The 18,686-nt window shown below is 37.5% G+C and overlaps 1 protein-coding gene across 30 annotated transcripts in view; it reads left to right on the top strand.

Moving 5' to 3' along the window:
* EPB41 (erythrocyte membrane protein band 4.1) overlaps positions 1-18,686 on the top strand; it is a 181,580-nt gene that overhangs the window by 129,378 nt on the left and 33,516 nt on the right. For 7 of the 30 annotated variants that reach the window (NM_001428130.1, NM_001428125.1, NM_001428129.1 and 4 more), the window contains 2 exons: positions 3,247-3,440; positions 13,039-13,215. In NM_001428130.1, coding sequence (NP_001415059.1) covers positions 3,247-3,440; positions 13,039-13,215 — 371 coding nt within the window. Of the gene's footprint in view, positions 1-3,246; positions 3,441-6,719; positions 6,777-6,960; positions 7,003-8,126; positions 8,190-13,038; positions 13,216-14,978; positions 15,030-15,413; positions 15,732-18,686 lie in introns of those variants that run through there. The other 23 variants (XM_059891590.1, XM_059891599.1, XM_059891587.1 and 20 more) reach the window with 8 other exon arrangements.

Here is an 18,686-nt window from a genome sequence, read left to right as displayed (position 1 = left end):
AACTGGACATGGAACAAGAGACTGGTTCCAAATAGGAAAAGGAGTACGTCAAGGCTGTATACTGTCACCCTGCTTATTTGACTTCTATGCAGAGTACATCATGAGAAACGCTGGGCTGGTTGAAGCACAAGCTGGAATCAAGATTGCCGGGAAAAATATCAATAACCTCAGATATGCAGATGACACCACCCTTATGGCAGAAAGTGAAGAGGAACTAAAGAGCCTCTTGATCAAAGTGAAAGAGTAGAATGAAAAAGTTGGCTTAAAGCTCAACATTCAGAAAACGAAGATCATGGCATCTGGTCCCATCACTTCATGCGAAATAGATGCGGAAAGAGTGGAACCAGCGTCTGACTTTATTTTTCTGGGCTCCAAAATCACTGCAGATGGTGATTGCAGCCATGAAATTAAAAGACGCTTACTCCTTGGAAGGAAAGTTATGACCAATCTAGACAGCGTATTAAAAAGCAGAGACATTACTTTGTCAACAAAGGTCCGTCTAGTCAAGGCTATGGTTTTTCGGTAGTCATGTATGGATGTGACAGTTGGACTAAAGAAGGCTGAGCACAGAAGAATTGATCCTTTTGAACTGTGGTGTTGGAGAAGACTCTTGAGAGTCCCTTTTACTGCAAAGAGATCCAACCAGTCCATCCTAAGGGAAATCAGTCCTGAGTGTTCTTTGGAAGACTGAAGTTGAAGCTGAAGGCCCAGTATTTTGGCCACCTGATGTGAAGAGCTGACTCATTTGAAAAGACCCTAATGTTGGGAAAGATTGAAGGCAGGAGGAAAAGGAGACAACAGAGGATGAGATGGTTAGATGGCATCACCGACTCAATGGACGTGAGTTTGGATAAACTCTGGGAGTTGGTGATGGACAGGGAGGCCTGGCGTGCTGCAGTTCATGGGGTCGCAGAATCAGACACGACTAAGCGACTGAACTGAACTGAACTGAACCAGCAAGCTTATTCTGTACACACTAGAGCCAGTACCCCTTCCTACGTCTTTCCTCAGTTGTGACAACCAAAAATGTCTCCAGATATTGCCAAATGTTCATGGAGTGGGGGGCAAAATCACCCCTGGTTGAGAACTGCTGCTCTGAATATATTAGAGAATGGGAGTGATGATGCAGATTGATAAGACTCTGGAAGAGAGTAGGGTAGAACTCAAAGTGTTGTTTTGATTATTTTAAGGAGTAAAGACCAAAGGTTTTGAATTTATTTTATTTTTAAATTAATTTTTATTGGAGTGTAGTTGATTTACAATGTGTTAGTTTCTGATGGACAGCACAGTGAATTAGGTGCATATATGCACCTGATATATATATAATATATATGTATCTCCATTCTCTTTAGATTGCTTTCCCAATAGGTCATCACAGCTTATTGAGTAGAATTCCCTGTGCTATACAGTAGGTTCTTATTAGTTATCTATTTTATAGTAGTAGTATGTATATGTCAGTCCCAATCTCCCAATGTATTCCTCTCTACCCCTTTCCCCTTTGGTAGCCGTAAGTTTGTTTTCTACATCTGTCAGTCTATTTCTGTTTTGTAAATAAGCTCATTTGGATTGGATTGGCCAAAAAGCATCTTTTCATGTGTTGAGGAAAAACCTCAACAAACTTTTTGGCCAACCCAATAACACTGTTTTTTTTAATATTCCGCATATGAGTGGTAACATATGATATTTGTCTTTTCTGTCTGACTTAATCACACAGTATGACAATCTCTAGGTCCATCTGTGTCCTTGCAAGTGGCATTTTCTTGTTCTTTTCTATGGATGAGTAATATTCCATTGTATATACATACCACAGCTTCTTTATTTATTCATTCATCCGTCGATGGACATTTAGGTTGCTTCCATGCCCTGGCTGTTGTAACTAATGGGGCAATGAGTATTAGGGTGCATGTAACTTTTTGAATTATGATTTTCTCCAGATATATGGCCAGGAGTGGAATGGCTGGATCATATGATAGCTCCGTTTTTAGTGTTTTAAGGGACATGCATACTGTTCTCCATAGTGGCTGTACCAATTTACATTCCCACCAGCAGTGTAGAAGGGTTCCCTTTCTCCACACTCTCTGTAGCATTTATTGTTTGTAGACTTTTTTGATGATGGCTGTTCTGACTGATGTGATACCTCATTGTAGTTTTGATTTGCATTTCTCTAATAATTAGTGATGTTGAGCATCTTTTCATGGGCCTCTTGGTCATCTGCATGTCTTCTTTGGAGAAATGCCTATTTAGATCTTCCACTCATTTTTTTATTAGGTTGTTTGTTTTTTTGATATCGAGCTACATAAGCTGTTTGTGTATTTTGGAAATTAATCCCTTGTTGGTCACTTTGTTTGCAAATATTCTCTCCCATTCTGTGGATTGTCTTTTCGTTTTGTTTATAGTTTTCTTTGCTGCACAGAAGCTTTAAGTTTAATTAGGTTCCCTTGGTTTATTTTTGTTTTTATTTTCATTATTCTAGGAAGTGGATCAAAAAATATCTTGCTTCAATTTATGTCAGAGAGTATTCTACAAATGGATTAAATGCCCCAGCCGAAAGGCATAAACTAGCTGAATGGATTGAATTTTACTTTTTAATGAAAAAGTTAAAAAGGAAAGTGTCTGGTTCAAAGATTTGCTCTTAAATAACCATCAAAAAGTGTGCATGTCTTATAAGAAGATTCCTTTATCCCAAGTTATTTTGTAATCATTCCAAGGAGGCTTAACAGAAAAATCAGACTTAATCCTCTTTTCTAGAATATATTTTTAGGTTACTGAAATCACCTATTAATAAATGCATCTTTATTTCAAAAAGTCTTCTTGGAAGAAATCAGACTTAATTAACCCTTTTTCTCCTTCATAGACTACCTAACAAGTTCTTAAAGCTAATAGATTACAAGGTTAAACAATGTTGCCAACTTTTTAATAAAATGAGCTTTTCATTTTTTTTTTTTTAATATTTTGTTGTCCACATTCACCCCCGTCCTGCCTCCCATCCCACCCTTTATAGAATATGATCATCATCAGGAGTTTTTTAGCTTTTCTGTCAGGGTTCTTCTAACTTTTTTGTCCATTATAGCCGTTGGTCTCCTGCCAGAACACTGATAATTCATTTTTTACCTTCTGTGTGTTAACCACTGGACACGGTAACACTCATATGTGTCCTGAAGCCACAGTTCTTTCACCTGGTGGCTGTGAAGGTGGTACAGTGACTCTCGCCTTCACTTCTCTGTCACTTTTGTCTCTTTCATGCAGCAGCGGCCGTTGAGCCAGCAGACCGAACTCCTCGGCCCACCTCTGCACCAGCCATTGCTCCGAGCCCAGCCGCAGAAGGCGGTGTCCCAGGAGCGCCTGTCAAGAAAGCGCAGAAGGAAACAGTGCAGGTTGAAGTGAAACAGGAAGAGGCACCACCTGAGGATGCTGAGCCAGAGCCCTCGGAAGCATGGAAGGTATGTCATAAGCCCAGAGGTCCAGCTCACTCACTTTTGGTTCAGAGGTGTTGACTCCTTGAGCAGGAGGGTTCTCAAAGCACTGGTTTTTGTTAAATCCTAACGAAGTTATTTCTTCCTTACTCTTTCTGAAACAAGGTAACTCCCTGTAAACCTGTAAAATATTTTCAAAGAATTATGTCATGAAGACTGTAAGCTCTCCCAGATGTTTTCAGGTGACACACAGCTTTACCCAACTTAAATTTTAAAAACTGAGTCTGTAAAAGTCACCAGCACTGTGATCATCTGCTTTTAAAAATAATTTTTACTCATCCAGAAGGAATCTCCACATTCCTTTCTAAGAGTAAGCTCAGCTAGTATGATTAAAATATAATTTGATCTCCTAAAATGGATATGTATGTAACGTGCCCGAAGAATATCCAGATACTATATGAAGCACATATATGTGGTTGTTCAAATCTTAAGTAACTTTATAAAAAGAAGATCCATTCTGTAAGGAAAGTTATGCTACTGAATTGTTTATAGTTCTGAGTTGATTGTACCACAGTCACTGACCTTTGTTGAAAAATCTCAAGTTTCATTAGTAGATTTCCCAGGAGTAACTGTACCTGAACTAATCTTTTATATGTTGATGAGCTTTTAAAAATGCATTTAAGCAGCTATGGAGTTGAGGTGTCAGTTCAGATTTATTAAAGTAAATACAAGTCTCACTGTTGACAACAGAAATTAATAGAAACAATCTTTATAAGAAAAGCTACATTTTTATATGTCTGTTAAGAAATGTAAAACTGTGTAAGACCTTAGTAAGTGCTCTCACCTTGGCAGATAGATTGATTAATTCTGTTCTTTTGGAGCCAGTTCAATATCTAGTTCATCTATAAAGCGTGGCCAGTCTGGCTCTGTTTTGATTGTATTAAAAAAGTATTCAGTGTGACATAGTTCTCACTGTCCTTTGAGACCAACTCGAGTCCAGAGGTAGGGGGAGATTGAATGAAGGGTAAGTGTTTGCATTTTTGTATCTAGCCAAATGTGCTTGACATTGGCCACAAGGTTCAGTATCAACCGTGCCTTTTTGATGCTAGACTACTTCAGTTTTTAATGTTAGGGTAGCTCACCTGGCACTTTGACTATCTTTTCATTTATATTGCTAACTGAAAATGTTGAATTACCGGAAGTGGCAAGGGAATCTTTCTGGTGGCTAAGATTCCTTTGGCTTTGTGCTAACTTCCTTGTTCTTTCACCTATCTGGCAGACAAAAGTATCTTCATGAATAGGTTCCCTCCCTTTGCTCTTGGGACCTCAGCAGAGTGGAGAGATCACTTCCTGTTATATGCTCACCTTTTAGGTGCCAGTAGGGGGCCTTCTTGCTGGTTAATTCTATATAAATACATTTTCAGATACTTGTATTGAGATCAGACTGAAAGCCACTTCTGATAACCTTCTACTACTAGTGACAGAGCTAACAGTGACTTGAGTTAATTTTATTTGTAGCAGTTAGAAACTAATTATGACATTTGCCTGAAGCTGTATTTACTATATAAAGCAGCAGTAGTAATAAAGTAGCCCTGTAATTGTGGAAATCTTATTACCTAACACTAATTTGGTGCCAGATAGAGAGAGCTTTTTGGCATCTTGAGTCATTTGACAAGACCTATTTTGCAGGTGTGGAGACAGTACCTTTCTTCGTGTGCATATTTATCTCAGTTAATATTCTCTATAGGAGCATATGCAGAACTACTTGGTCTCCATTCTTAAACTGTAGAGGCTCTCAACTTCTTGCTGTTGGATTGCTAAGGACCCAAAGCAAGAAGTCATTATTCATTTAAACAAGTAATTTAAGCTTTACCAAATAATTCAAAACTTACATTTGCTAAGCATTCACAACTCTATGGAGATATTGTCTCCATTCTATCAATAAAAAACTTGAAACTCAGAAAGGTGAAATAACTTGTGAACAGCCACAAAGCAGGTGGGATTCAGAGCAGAAGTAACCCAAGTTGTTACTTACCCCCACAGTTAAAAGGGCTGTAGCCAGATGTGCTTATGATTTGACAGCGTCACAAAATTCGTTGTCATCTTATGTTCCTTATATTCAGTCCCAGAGAAAACAGCACAATGACATAATATTCTGAGGTAAGGCTGCCAAATGTGATCAAGAAGAAGATGTCAAGGAAATTCCCTGACAGTCCAGCGGTTAAGACTGCGCTTTCACTGCTGAGGACCCAGGTTTCCATCCCTGTTTGGGGAACTAGGATCCAGCAAGCTGCTTGGAAGCCAAAAACAAAGAATATGTCAAAATCACAAATTAATGAAGTTCTGTGAAGAATGTAAAGATAGAGAGTGATTGATTTGACCCTTAATAAAAACATTTTTCTCATTTTGATATATCCAGTGCTTTAGGCATTGCTTACTATTATGCTTTCTCTTAACAGTCTTGTTTTTTAAATTTATGCTTACTCCACTTGGGGCATATACAATGACTGCTACTAAAGGTATTTCAAAGCTAAGCAGGAGGCCTTAGTTACTATCTTCCTACTACTCAGGATGAATCTTTCACACCCACCGAACACATGGGCTCCCACTCCCTGGAGAGGGGAGTACAGTGTGTTGAATGTTGCAGCTGAGCCCTGTGTGTGCTTATTTATAAATCAGCCTTGGAAGTAACTGCATGCATCAGTAACATTTGCAGTGAGTTTATTGTGATATGTTGTTGCCTAATAAACTCAAGGGTTAAACTGCTTTCTTAAGTAGATTGATCAACTAACAGAATTTTTTTGTATTTACCTGTTTGGTGTCATATGTGATTTATTTTATGTGTCCTTTAAGTGTAAAGACTTCGTTTTTGTTTCTGTCATATATGTCACACATGAGTATCTTCATTTGTAAATTTGTTTTTAACTGTCATTTAAAATACTTCTACATCATTTTTTAAAAAGGAAAACATGACTTTTTAAAGCCTAAATTATTGTTTTTAGTAAATACTTTTTAAGAAACAAGTAGAAACATGTTTTATTCATCAATAGAATAATTACCTTAATTTTTTTTTTTTTTTTTTTTTATCCTTTGGCTGTCCATATTACCTCTTCAGCCTTGAGAATGTGATGGTGAACTGACAGATTGTTATTGAGAACAGCGGCCTTCCCTGTAACACCCCCTGTACAATTGCATCATATCAGTTTATTTCATAACCACCTAAAGATGTGGCTGTTTTGGAAATATTGCCATTCATAGAAACCTACTAACCTGAAATGTTTTTACCACTTTATTTCTTAAATGTAGGTGGAAAAAACCCACATCGAGGTCACAGTACCCACCCCAAACGGTGACCAAACGCAGGTTTGTGCCAGCGGGCCGCTTGTTCCTTTTTCCCTCCCTCCCCAGTTTTTTCTTCTCCCGTCTTCCCTGCTCCTTAAAAAAAAAAAAAATTATATATATATATATAAAATGAAGGTTCAAACAAACTTCAATGAGACAATACTTTATCATTTTTCTTTCTTTTTTTTTAATAATGGCAAAACAGAAGCTTGCAGAGAAACCTGAAGATCTGATAAGAATGAGGAAGGTTAGCCATTTTTCACTTTCACAAAATCATATTACCATCACCCCTGCTGACTTTCATATTGCATTAAAAAGACAGTGATCCATTCTTTTCATTGATTTCTCTTAAGCTAGGAGTACTTTCAAGTAGCAGATGTATACACACACACACACACATATATACACACAAAAGTATATATATATATATATATATACACACACATATGTATATTAAAGAAATTATAATCCTGTACTGTATATTGAAAAATGTCATTAAAATAAACTTTTTCAGTATGAAAACACCTTCTTAAATACAATGAAATAAGGGAAGGCCAAATCTATCCTTTAAACTATATAAGAAATATTTCACAGTGGCACCATATGCTTGGAATCAACAGTATGCATTCAGTATTTATGCTCGATGGACTTGAGTTTGAGTAAACTCTGGGGATCCGTGAAGGACGGGGAAGCCTGGCGTGCTTCTGTCTATGGGATCATAAAGAGTCAGACACGACTTAGCAACTAAACAACAGCATTATGGAAACCATCATAGCAGCAACTCCCAGTATTGCTAATAATTATGGGTTTGGCTGTTCTGTGTCTCACTCTTCTTAGCTAGGGAGTGGGATGAATGTTTTTACTGAATAGAATATTGACTGACTCTGTATAAAATGTCCTTAGATCTTTCTTATGGAAGGCATTAGAGATGTATGTCCTGCAGTATTACTAAATACGAAACAATGTCAAAAAGCTAAATAATATTTTAAAGCATTTGCCTACTCCATGGAACACAGAGATTCAAGACTTCTTAAAGTCATGCGTTTTAAGATAACCCTCAAACAGCTTAGCTTCAAAAAGCAACATAAAACAGCTTGTTATGTAAGAAGCCAATGAAGCCAGGAGCACTGTCTGTTTAAATATCATCATCGCATTCTCCCATCATTCATGAACAAGGCCATCCATTTTCTGCTGGTAATTGTGTCCTCTGTGTGTCCTTGTGGTTCTGTGACCATTTCATGTTGGCATATGCTTCGCTGTGGACATTTAATTTTAAATATTTTTTTGGTTTGCCAATTTGCAGTTTTTTCCCGCAAGAACAACATTTTAATTTTTTATGCTTTTCTGTTTTTCCCTCTTTCATTTTCACAGAAAAAGAGAGAGAGACTAGATGGTGAAAACATTTATATCAGACATAGCAATTTAATGTTGGAGGTTTGTATGAACTTGAAGCTTATTTCAGTTGGTTGCCTGTAACCTGCATTCTTCGCTGATCCCCTTTCTTCTTTCTGTGCTGCGTTTGGTTTTGCATGCCATTGCATGAGAGAACTTTAGGTTTAAGATGCTTTTGCATGTTGGTAAACATGAAGATATGCAACCATCTCTACTTGTGAATCTTTAGTTTCCATTTCTCATACTTATCCAAAATATATGATTGGGACTACCTCTCTGCATCCCATGGTTCCATTGTTTTACCCACTTTTAGAAAGAACTGTATCACTGTTTAAAAGTTTCTTGACTTGTCCAAGAGTATAAATTCCTATATGTCTCAAGCATCAAATTTGTATGGTTTTTTAATCTTCTGAACCTAGAGAGTGTGGAAAAGTATGATCACAATTCAAAATGGACGTGTGAAAATGACAAAAGAGTAGTCAGGGAAAAAAAAGTAGAATACAGGAAGGAAAGAAGGGAGGCTGGCATTTAATGAGTAGTTCGTATGATATAAGATAGTTTAATTATAAAACAAGTCTGAAAGTGGAAGTCGCTCAGTTGTGTCCAACTCTTTGCAACCCTATGGACTGTATAGTCCATGGAATTCTCTAGGCCAGAATATTGGAGTGGATAGCCTTTCCCTTCTCCAGGGCATCTTCCCAACCCAGGGATCGAACCCAGGTCTCCTGCATTGCAGGCGGATTCTTTACCAGTTGAGCCACAAGGGAAGCCCAAAACAAGTCTATGGGTATGGAATTTTTATTTTAAAGAGAAAATTGAGGTTTAGAGAAATTAAGTAATTTCTTTGTGGTTATTATAGACTAATAAATTGGTAAAGCTCGGATTTGTGTTGGGATCCATATAATTATTAAACTACACTTTTCTCCCATTCAGAAATAGCAACATACTATCTGCTATAGGAATTGTAAGGTCATTATATTCAATATTGATCAGATTTTCACCAAACTTATATTAGTATACTTTATCTAGTTTCAGACTCCACACTGGATAAGGAAATATAAAACTAACTAGAAGATTGGAGGAACTCTATGAGAAAAAATGAAGGAAATTGGAGTCATTCTGTGAAAAAACAGATCATGTTTACACATCAGAAACTCTTCTCTAATGACCTAATTATGACTCCACTCAAGACAGAACCACAAGAAACAAATATAAATTCTGACATCATGGATTTAACTCAAGTACAAAGGAAATATAACTGTGTAGGAAGATGATAATGGCACCCTGCTCCAGTACTCTTGCCTGGAGACTCCCATGGACGGAGGAGCCTGGTAGGCTGCAGTCCATGGGGTCGCTAAGAGTCAGACACAACTGAGTGACTTCACTTTCACTTTTCACTTTCATGCATTGGAGAAGGAAATGGCACCCCACTCCAGTGTTCTTGCCTGGAGAATCCCAGGGACAGGGGAGCCTGGTGGGCTGCCATCTATGGGGTCGCAGAGTCGGACACGACTGAAGCAACTTAGCAGCAGCAGGAAGATGATAAATGGCTCTTGCCTTCAGGAAGCATACAGTGTAGGGACAAGTGGAAGAGAGAAACAGTGAATAAATAAACTGATAAAATGATTGTAGTTATTATAAAAGCTATGAAGAAAATAGTATGCCATGCTAATAAAAAGGATCTGCTCCAAATAAGGTGGACAGGGAAGTTGTCTCTGATGAGGTAACACTTTGCTGAGACCTGAAAGATGAACATATGTAACAGAAAGTATTATTAAAGTGGAAGTTTGAAGAAATTTTTTTAGATAGAACTTAGCCTCCAGGAATTAATTAATCTCATCTTATTCTTTATCAATACATATATTTTGAGTGCCTGCTAGGTATAATATAATATACTTTGATAAAAACAAACTATGGCCAGTTTTCATTAACCGTGTACTGCATGGTGGGCACAATACCAAGTACTTTATATATATTTACCTCATGTAACATGGAGTTTCTTAGGCTGGATCCTAAGACATTTTAAACTTGGTAGCTAGATCTCTTTGCTTTAGCATGTAACTGAAACTAGACCTGAATGGTTCCACTTCTGAGATTAGGAAGAATAACAGATGTCAGTTGATCTCCTTATTATCAAGCAGTGTAACGTCTCCCAATTCCAAACATGCCTGTTTCTTGGCTTGCCCGTCTTTGATCCCTCCTCTTAACTGGAACCTGCAGTACCAATCATATATTTGTCCTTTGTTCCGTGAGGTGTGTTATGGCTTCTGAGACTCACAAAGTCCCTGTGTGTGATGTGTTTTTCCCAGCATTTCATTGACAGCCATGAGAGGGGATTTCTAAACAAGTGTGTGTGTGAAAATTAAAGCTACTAACTACCTTTTCAGAATATTTTCTATTTAATGACGTGTTTGGTTTGATTGCTGCTCAAGTTGTAGGATGATAGGCATCAAAAAGTGTCTCACCTGAAAACAGCCAAAACAGTTTGGCTAACCATCATTCTCTATATTGTAAAAGTTCCCCCCTACACCGCTCCCCCCCACCCCCGCCACTTAAGGAAGTTCTCTCAAGTTATCTGTCATACTAGCAGATTTTTAAAAGTATTCTCTCCTCCCCCTACTCCTACCCCACCCCCACTAATGCTTTGTTCTGGCACAAATAAGGTCGAGTTCATTTTTAGATCTGCCGCCGCCTCCTCCATCTCCCAAAGAGAACCTGTAGCAAGTGTCTATGACAATTTCTATTTGGAACAGGTCCCTTTGAAATCTTAATTTTCCTCCGTGCCCCCACAGGTTTCCAACAGAGCCAGCTAAAAAGGTTGGAGAAAGCTCCCTCAGAAGCTACTGATTTTATTGAAACATTTATTTTCTTAGATGCCAAGCCAAACAAAAGCTAAGCAGGCCAAGTAACAAATCACCAGCCTCTCATAAGTAAGAGGCTAATAACCCAGAGAGTTATGGTTTTATCGTAGCATCTCTTGATCATTTTTGTTTTGCTCCATTCCCACCTTTAACCCTCCCAAATCTGTTTAGTTGTTCTTGGCCCGAGCAGATTTGATTTTTCTCAGAAGCTAGGTCAAGAGCCGGACATGTCTGGTGGGTCTCAGTTGTTCAGCCAACTTCGGAGTCGTTGACAGAGCTTGTTTCTGCTTTTCTTTAGCTAGTAATCATGATTTTCTTGCTTTCAGCTAGAACAAAAGTGCAAACTGTGGTTTCCCCATGGTGATGCCCATTTTCATGAGCTATACTCACATGTCACCCCAGCAGGCAATGGGGGAGCTACAGGATTGCCCTTTTGGGGTTAGTTTTCTCTTGGATCTCAGATCACGTAAGCCTCTTTCAGTTTTGCAAAAATAAAAAGAATAGACTACTAAATGAATTTTCTGAATGAATATCTCCTGAATCAAAATTGTGTCATATGCTTCACTGATTCTTTTTCTTCTACTGTATTCTCTTTGACATTGCTTTTGAAGAAAATTTACTTAATTGAAGCCTCTATTGCCCCAGGAGAAACTTTTTAAGCAACTTTTTGTTTAAACAAGTTCCTTCCCCACCCCACCCCCTAAATGAGGCTGTTTCCCATGGAGCCAAAAAAAAAAAAAGACTAATCCTCAAAATTCACAGAGCGTATTAAGAGATATATTTAGTATTGTGCTTTTCTTGGATACAGAACTGCCTTGATATATAATAAACACAGAATTTTTAGCAGTCATCAAGTGACAGGCTCCCACATGTTTTGATTTCAAGCACAGATCTTTTGAGTTTTTTTGAAGAAATATGTTGGACAAAGAACATTTGAGGTTTTGTCTTCACATTGTATTTCCCAGATTATCTCTGGCCTAGTCTGTCTTTTGAAAGTTGGTTACTGCCTCCTGTTACATAAACTTGAATGTTATTTATTATATCATTTCTAGCTTTATTTGTCCAGTTTTGATCATTTCTCCTTGGAATATCCCCCATGAGAGTTTTCCCCTAGTTGTCCGGTAGTCACATCTGCTCGAATAGTTATTTTAAGTTGTCAGTGAGATATAATAAGGTATTTGACAAGTTCTTATTAAATTGCTCCCTATCCATTGACAGTTACTAGAAGACAGTTCTTATTTTGAATGGTACTAAGGGATGAAGTAAAGCTGTCAGAAGGTAGAAAACATAAGGCTTTTAGTGTGTGTGGATACTATTGACAAAGAAAAAAATTCCATTATACTGTATATCCTGAGTAATTACTCAGAGATAGTAACAATCTGCTCTGGAGGCTTGAGCCAGGAATTTCAACAATACATTTTTGTATCGAGAAGGGGTTATTCCTGTTTACCGAAACCCAGCAACAGCCACCAGGTATTAAGAAAGCAAAACTCTCTCCAGGTAGAGATAGAGGGATACTGTGCAGTAACAGTTCATTAAGGCAAGGCAGCCAGTAGTGGGAGTCAAATCTTTCACCATGTCCTTCCTTTAACAATTTCTCCTTATCTATTGCTATCTCCATCCTGCCTGAGCTGAGCCTTAATCAGTTCCTATCAAGCTGAGGCTGATTGGGCTGTAGGATTACCTGTTTGGGATGAGGAGTTGGAGATCCAGCGCTGTGACATGATGGGAAAAAGAGTTGTAACATTAAGGAGTGAGCTCTTTATAGGTTCTATAACTGCTAAGAGCTATAGAGTGATGATGCTTTACTGCTTCCAAGAAAAGCACCATGTTAAAAAAAAAAAAAAAAAAAAACAAGAAAATATACCATATTGTATATTTACAATTTGAATGTAATTTATGGATTAATAACATCTATCCTGGATGTGGAGTTATTTTCTACCGGTGCCCATAGTATTCTGTGGGCTTCCATTGGTGTGGTCTTTTCCCTGAGTATTCATTGTTTTGCATCTTTGTCCTTTCAACTGTAGGATTTAGACAAAAGTCAAGAAGAGATCAAAAAACATCACGCCAGCATCAGTGAGCTGAAAAAGAACTTCATGGAATCCGTACCAGAACCACGGCCTAGTGAATGGGATAAACGCTTATCCACTCACTCTCCCTTTCGAACACTTAACATCAATGGGCAGATCCCTACAGGAGAAGGAGTGAGTACTTTGTGTGATGAATTGTGAGAATGAGTGAAATAAATGCTTTTGTATATTGATAATCTGTACCTGAAAGTTTAGAGCTGAAATTTAGCTTTGGTGTCTCATCAGTTCATTCCAGCTTTATAACATTCGTGATCAGACACTTAACTTTTTAAGTCACGTGGACCACCCAGTCCAGTTATGGGAGCCATTTAGAGCGACCAGTTGATGATTAGGCCCTGAGATCTGTCTCTGCAGCTGCATGCTTCTGGCTAGTGTATGTTTACAAATTGACCATAAGCCAGTAGAACTTTATGTCCAAACTGTGCCTTCAAGGGCCAGAGAGTTTACTAAATTTAGTAAGATCAAAATTGGAAAGGGATAAGCATTTTTTAAAAACTCTGGTTGAACACTTGCACAACTTAGAAATGTCTGGAATGGTTGACCACAATTATATAATAAACTGAGGCGGCCTCTAAGCCAGAAAATGGAGAATACCAAGTCTTAATGATTGTATTTCAGTTTTAGAAGAACTATTGATGATTTATTTTATGAGTAACGTCAAATTTAATAATACTATTTTTTTTAAGATAGTCACAGTTAGAGGTGGTGATACCTTTTAGAGGCTGTCCTTTTTCTATTATTGTTGTCATTCCCTATTTTAGAAATCCTACACCTGAATAAATGAATCTGTGTAATGAGAACATATTGAAAGTTACTTTGAGCATGTATTCAAAAATCCTTTACTTAATCTTTACCCTGTACAGGTTAAGTATGTACGTGTGTGTATGTATATATATAGTCATAGTCACAGTGTAATGATTTTAAAATTATATGTTTATTTTCCCTAAAAACAATAGCAGTTCTATTTAAGAAAGGTAAAATGATATCTTAATAATTTTTCAAAATTTAGTTTTTATATTCAGAGTTCATAGTAAACTATTCCAACTTACTGTTTAGTTTCTGGAACTGGAGAAGATAGTAAAAGTTTGTTCACAAAGGATACATTTTATATTTTTCAAAATGTGATTAAAACTGGCTAACAGCTGTCCAAAGAGAGTTGAACCCACTTCACCAAGAAGGGTGGAGAATTCCTGAATGATGGGCAGTGAAAATGTTACCGGGGATGATAGGATGCAATTTTTCCTATTCTCTGTCCTCTCAGCCTCCACTCCCTGGTCCTTAGTTCCGTATCCCAAATCTGGGGCATGAGACAGTGACTACCTTCTATAAGCCCATGACCTCATGAGAAAGCACTTGTTGCTACCTCACCTGGCTAACCCTGCAACCTATAACTGCATATTTTCTAAATATGTTTTCTTTTTGACTCGTTGCAGGTAATAAAAGATGCTCAAATACTTTGAAAAAGTAACTTAGTACTCTCTTGGATGAAGTTTGGTAAATTCAAACCAGTCTCCATTTCCAGAAAATAATCTTGTGTCTTAATAGAAACCCTTCAGAAACCATCTCAGGGCTGGTTTAGGGAATATCTGTTTCATTCTGTGGATTTTGAAGAAATGACTTTTACAAATTAAATTAGATCAATATGGAGTACTTTAGCTCTAGGGTTATGGTGTTACCCCTCTGAATGAATAATGTAATACATAAGGACTATACTGTGATAACCTTTTATATAGGTTAATCCCACTTTCTGGCATATCTTACTTTTTCTTTGATAATTAGGGCAGTATTTCTGTTCTCTGGGATACCTCTTCCACCTTTGACAGCATTGTTGTTGCATTGCAAGGCAACTGAATTTTATATAATTTGTGTGTGACCAGGTGAAGAAAACCTCTGTCCTTCCCTCGGAAAGAAAGGTTGGTGGGCCAGAGGTAAAGCTGCCGTTATGACTTGTGCTTCTCAATCAGAATTGGCTCTTGTCGTGGCACTAAGCAGATAATCCCCCCAAGCTGAACAGCAGCTGCTCAGTGATTTTTTTTTCTTTTGGCAATACTAGTAAATTCATATCCACCGCCTTTGGACTTAACACATGTAACATTTTCACTGCTGCATTTTGCAGCTTTCAATTTGCTTATTTCGGCGCATGGCTAGTTGAAAAGCTGCATGAAGATGTAAATATGTATTCAGAGAGAAAAACGAATTTAATTGTACCCTGTTCTTTTTATGTTGTCTTTCTTCTCCCTCTTATGTTCTTTTAAAAATCATTATAATTTTGCATCCTTTATTTTCCTTTTCTTCCTTGTTTTGCTGACCAGTCCCCCAGCTACTTTCTCCCTGATACATATCACTTAGGGGTGTGCAAAGAACCAGTGTCAAACTTCCCAACAGATCAGAGAAGGCTGGCTCAACTGAGAGAACTTAGAGCCAAGTTTTTCCTTTCGTAGCAAACATCTGTCTTGACTGGATGGCAGAGTACAGGAATTGCTGGGGGAGAAAAATTTCTCAATTGGGAAAAAATAATTTTCCGTAAAAGTATCAAAAACATTTGCTTAATGTGATGTATAAACCTTTGTGATGGTCCTTATTATTATTTTAAATCATGATTCTGAGTGGGTGGGGAGGGAGTTTGTAACTATTGAGATTTGTGAGGGTTTGGGTTAGGGTTTTTTTTCTGGTAGATCTTGGAGGCTCATATAAACTTTTATACTTTTGTTTTTCTTTTGCAATCTTTGAAATGTATAGGATTAAGATTTTTATTCCCTTGAGCAAAAGCTAATTGCCATACTGAATGAACTATTGCAGTTTTTTTAAGCCTATATGAAGAGATATGAGGATAACATTTTATATTCTGCCATTCTATTTGTAATAAAAGTAACTTTTTTGATGGCAAGAAGAATGCTTGATTATTGGCTTTGCCCAGTTGATCTAAGAAAAATTGGCAGCACCAAAGCAATGAAAAATGACTGCAAATTGGTGTGAATATCCTTAAAAGAGGAATAAATACTGTAACTAATGAAGTCCAGTGATTCCTTGAACTTTGAGGATTTCTGATCTTCATTCATTCACTCAGAAAATTACCTATTGAGTACCCTACTGTGTTCTAGAAACTTTGCTAGGATAATTGCCAAAGCAAAGTAAAATACAGTGTCCAAAAGATCTTCCCAAATCCTTTGCACATCCCCAAGTATCATTTTTGAGCATTTTCCATCTGTCATTTTGTTCATCTTTCTCTGTCTTTCTTGATCTTCTACCGTGAAAGCAGACACAGGAACGTGCTCTGTTAGTGCAGGACGAAGAGAAAGTTAAAAGGCAAGAGAGATCTACTGAAAGAGCCTTGCCCCAGCAAGAAAATGAAGAAACTCTTCCCAAGGTTTCTATTCCAATCCCTGAGGATCACAAGTTTCTCAAAAAGTGCCACCTCTACTCTAGTACTTTTTCATCTCCTCGTGTTCCTTTCGTGATGTCTTTTCTCCTGGTTCTTGCATTGGCTGTCTGGTGGTTGGTCTTTCTGTGATCGGAAAACAGGGGGCTCGTCTGAAATGTCAAGACTAAAACCATTGAACTTTGTCGTTCGCTTCTACTGTGTTACCTCCTGTGTGTTACCCTCTGATCTTGATAGTTCCTGTCCCAGGGGAGCGCTTGTGATCATGTCCTGTCAATACAATGTTACTCTTTATAGACGATATATCATGGGGTACAAAGGAGTAGCCATGGATTGCCAAAGCCAGTTTTCCTCACTGAAGTTTAACAAGTTTAGGCAAATTGGATTTAAGCATGCAGCAGGTTGGTACTTTGCCCAGAAGCTTTAATTCTCTTATCCTGCATGTTCTTACTGTTTACTGTTGCTCAGTACTCCTCTCCAGTGCTTCTCACAAAGCAGGGTATCCTGTAGACACATTTGATGGAATGTCTTCCCAATCCTTGATAGTTACTTGTGTGGCATGGGCTTTGTAGTTTAAGAAAAAATTCAACTTGCTAAACTTTCCAAAGCCTTAAAATGGTACATTTTAATCTATGAATCCATAACCACTCCTTTTCTTGAGATATCAAGTCAGTACATACAAAAGCCTTTTTCTGAAAAGGGCTTTTGACTTCCGTGGCCTTCTTATGTATGTTTCTGAGGTGTACAGGGACAAACAACTTTTATCCTGCCCAATGTACAGAAGAGGTCTGCAAAAGTTAAACGCATTTTCCACAAATGTAATGTTGATGGTATAAGGAAAATGGTGCTGGTGCCCTTTAACCTCCAGCCAGGGCTGAATTTTCCAGACTACTCTGCCATCTTCAAAAGTCCTGGAATAACAAATTTCTTGAAGATCTGGACATATGCATACCCTTCTCTGAATTAGAATACTGTGTTACTTCTTTATTGAATTAAGTAATTATATTGCTAAAAGCAATATTTAGCCATTATGATAAGGTTAAAGTATATATTGATATATTTTGTTTTTCTGATAGACTTCAGACTTGTTTATTCTTACATGTGCGTTGAAATTAATTGTCTTTAATCCATGGTCTTGTGAGCTAAGGCTCTGTTGTGACAAGTACGTGTCTTCTGTTTGCATGTTGATTTTTAAGGCTTCCCTGAAGTAAATATGCGTGTGCTGTCTCTTCACAACCCTACTCAGATGCCTAACCTGTTTTTCTCCCCTCAGTATTAATGAAATCTTGCATGTAGCCTGTTTTTTATGGCACTTGAATGTACCAATGTGGATGATTTGGTTAATGTCTCAAATATTGTTTTGAAATCTGAGTTCATAGAGTTGTCAAACTGAGATTATTGCACTTTACTTCTCAACACTTTCCAGCTGATGAAACTTCTAAACAAGACTTTTTAAGGTGGTAGCTTCTTAGAGTTAAAAAAAAAAAAAAAGAGAGAGAACAGTAGAGCCAAGACTCTTTAGTTCTTCAGTACCCACCACTGCTACTCTATTTTTTCTGGAGACATGTAGAAATAATACTATGGCATTTCCTGAAAACTGTGACTAGGTTATTATAGGCTCTCCAAAAAGATGGGAAAGAAGTGAGAAGCAAGTTAAAATTTAAAATCTGGTATAAGTGTATATCTTTCATGTCACAGGCTACGTCTGTTTATAAGAAATATTTTGTAATTAAGCATATTTGTTTATACTCATAATAAGGAGAGAGAGACCTCGAATCAACCTGAGATATTGCAGAGCTGTTCTGTAAGACAGAAAGTGATCGTAATAATACTCCTCTTTATCTGAAATAGACATGGGAACTTTGCTTATGAAATAACAAAACTATAGTTATCGGTTAGATTCTTTTAAATTTTTTTCAAGAAACAAGGAAATAACCTTAGGATTTTATTGATGCTTTTATAACTGTTTCAGATTATATTTCCAGTTTTCATCCTTGTACATAGCTTTTTACTCATTATTGTAAGCATCACCTTGAGTTGTGTTTCCCTTTGTATTGGAGTTGATTTCAAGTCCATTAAAATTCTAGTGTAAGCCAGCAATACTTTTCGGTTTTCTGAAGTGCAGCAGGAGTTCTCAGATGGTCAAAGGAGAGGCCTTTTCTTCTGTTAATAGAGTAAGAATGGTTGAGAAGAGAAGGGCCAGTCC

Source organism: Bos taurus, chromosome 2 (assembly GCF_002263795.3).
Source record: "Bos taurus isolate L1 Dominette 01449 registration number 42190680 breed Hereford chromosome 2, ARS-UCD2.0, whole genome shotgun sequence".
Taxonomy (NCBI): Eukaryota; Metazoa; Chordata; class Mammalia; order Artiodactyla; family Bovidae; genus Bos; species Bos taurus.
The sequence above is the reverse complement of the archived record's forward strand: the minus strand, read 5'-3'. Positions and strand labels throughout refer to the sequence as shown.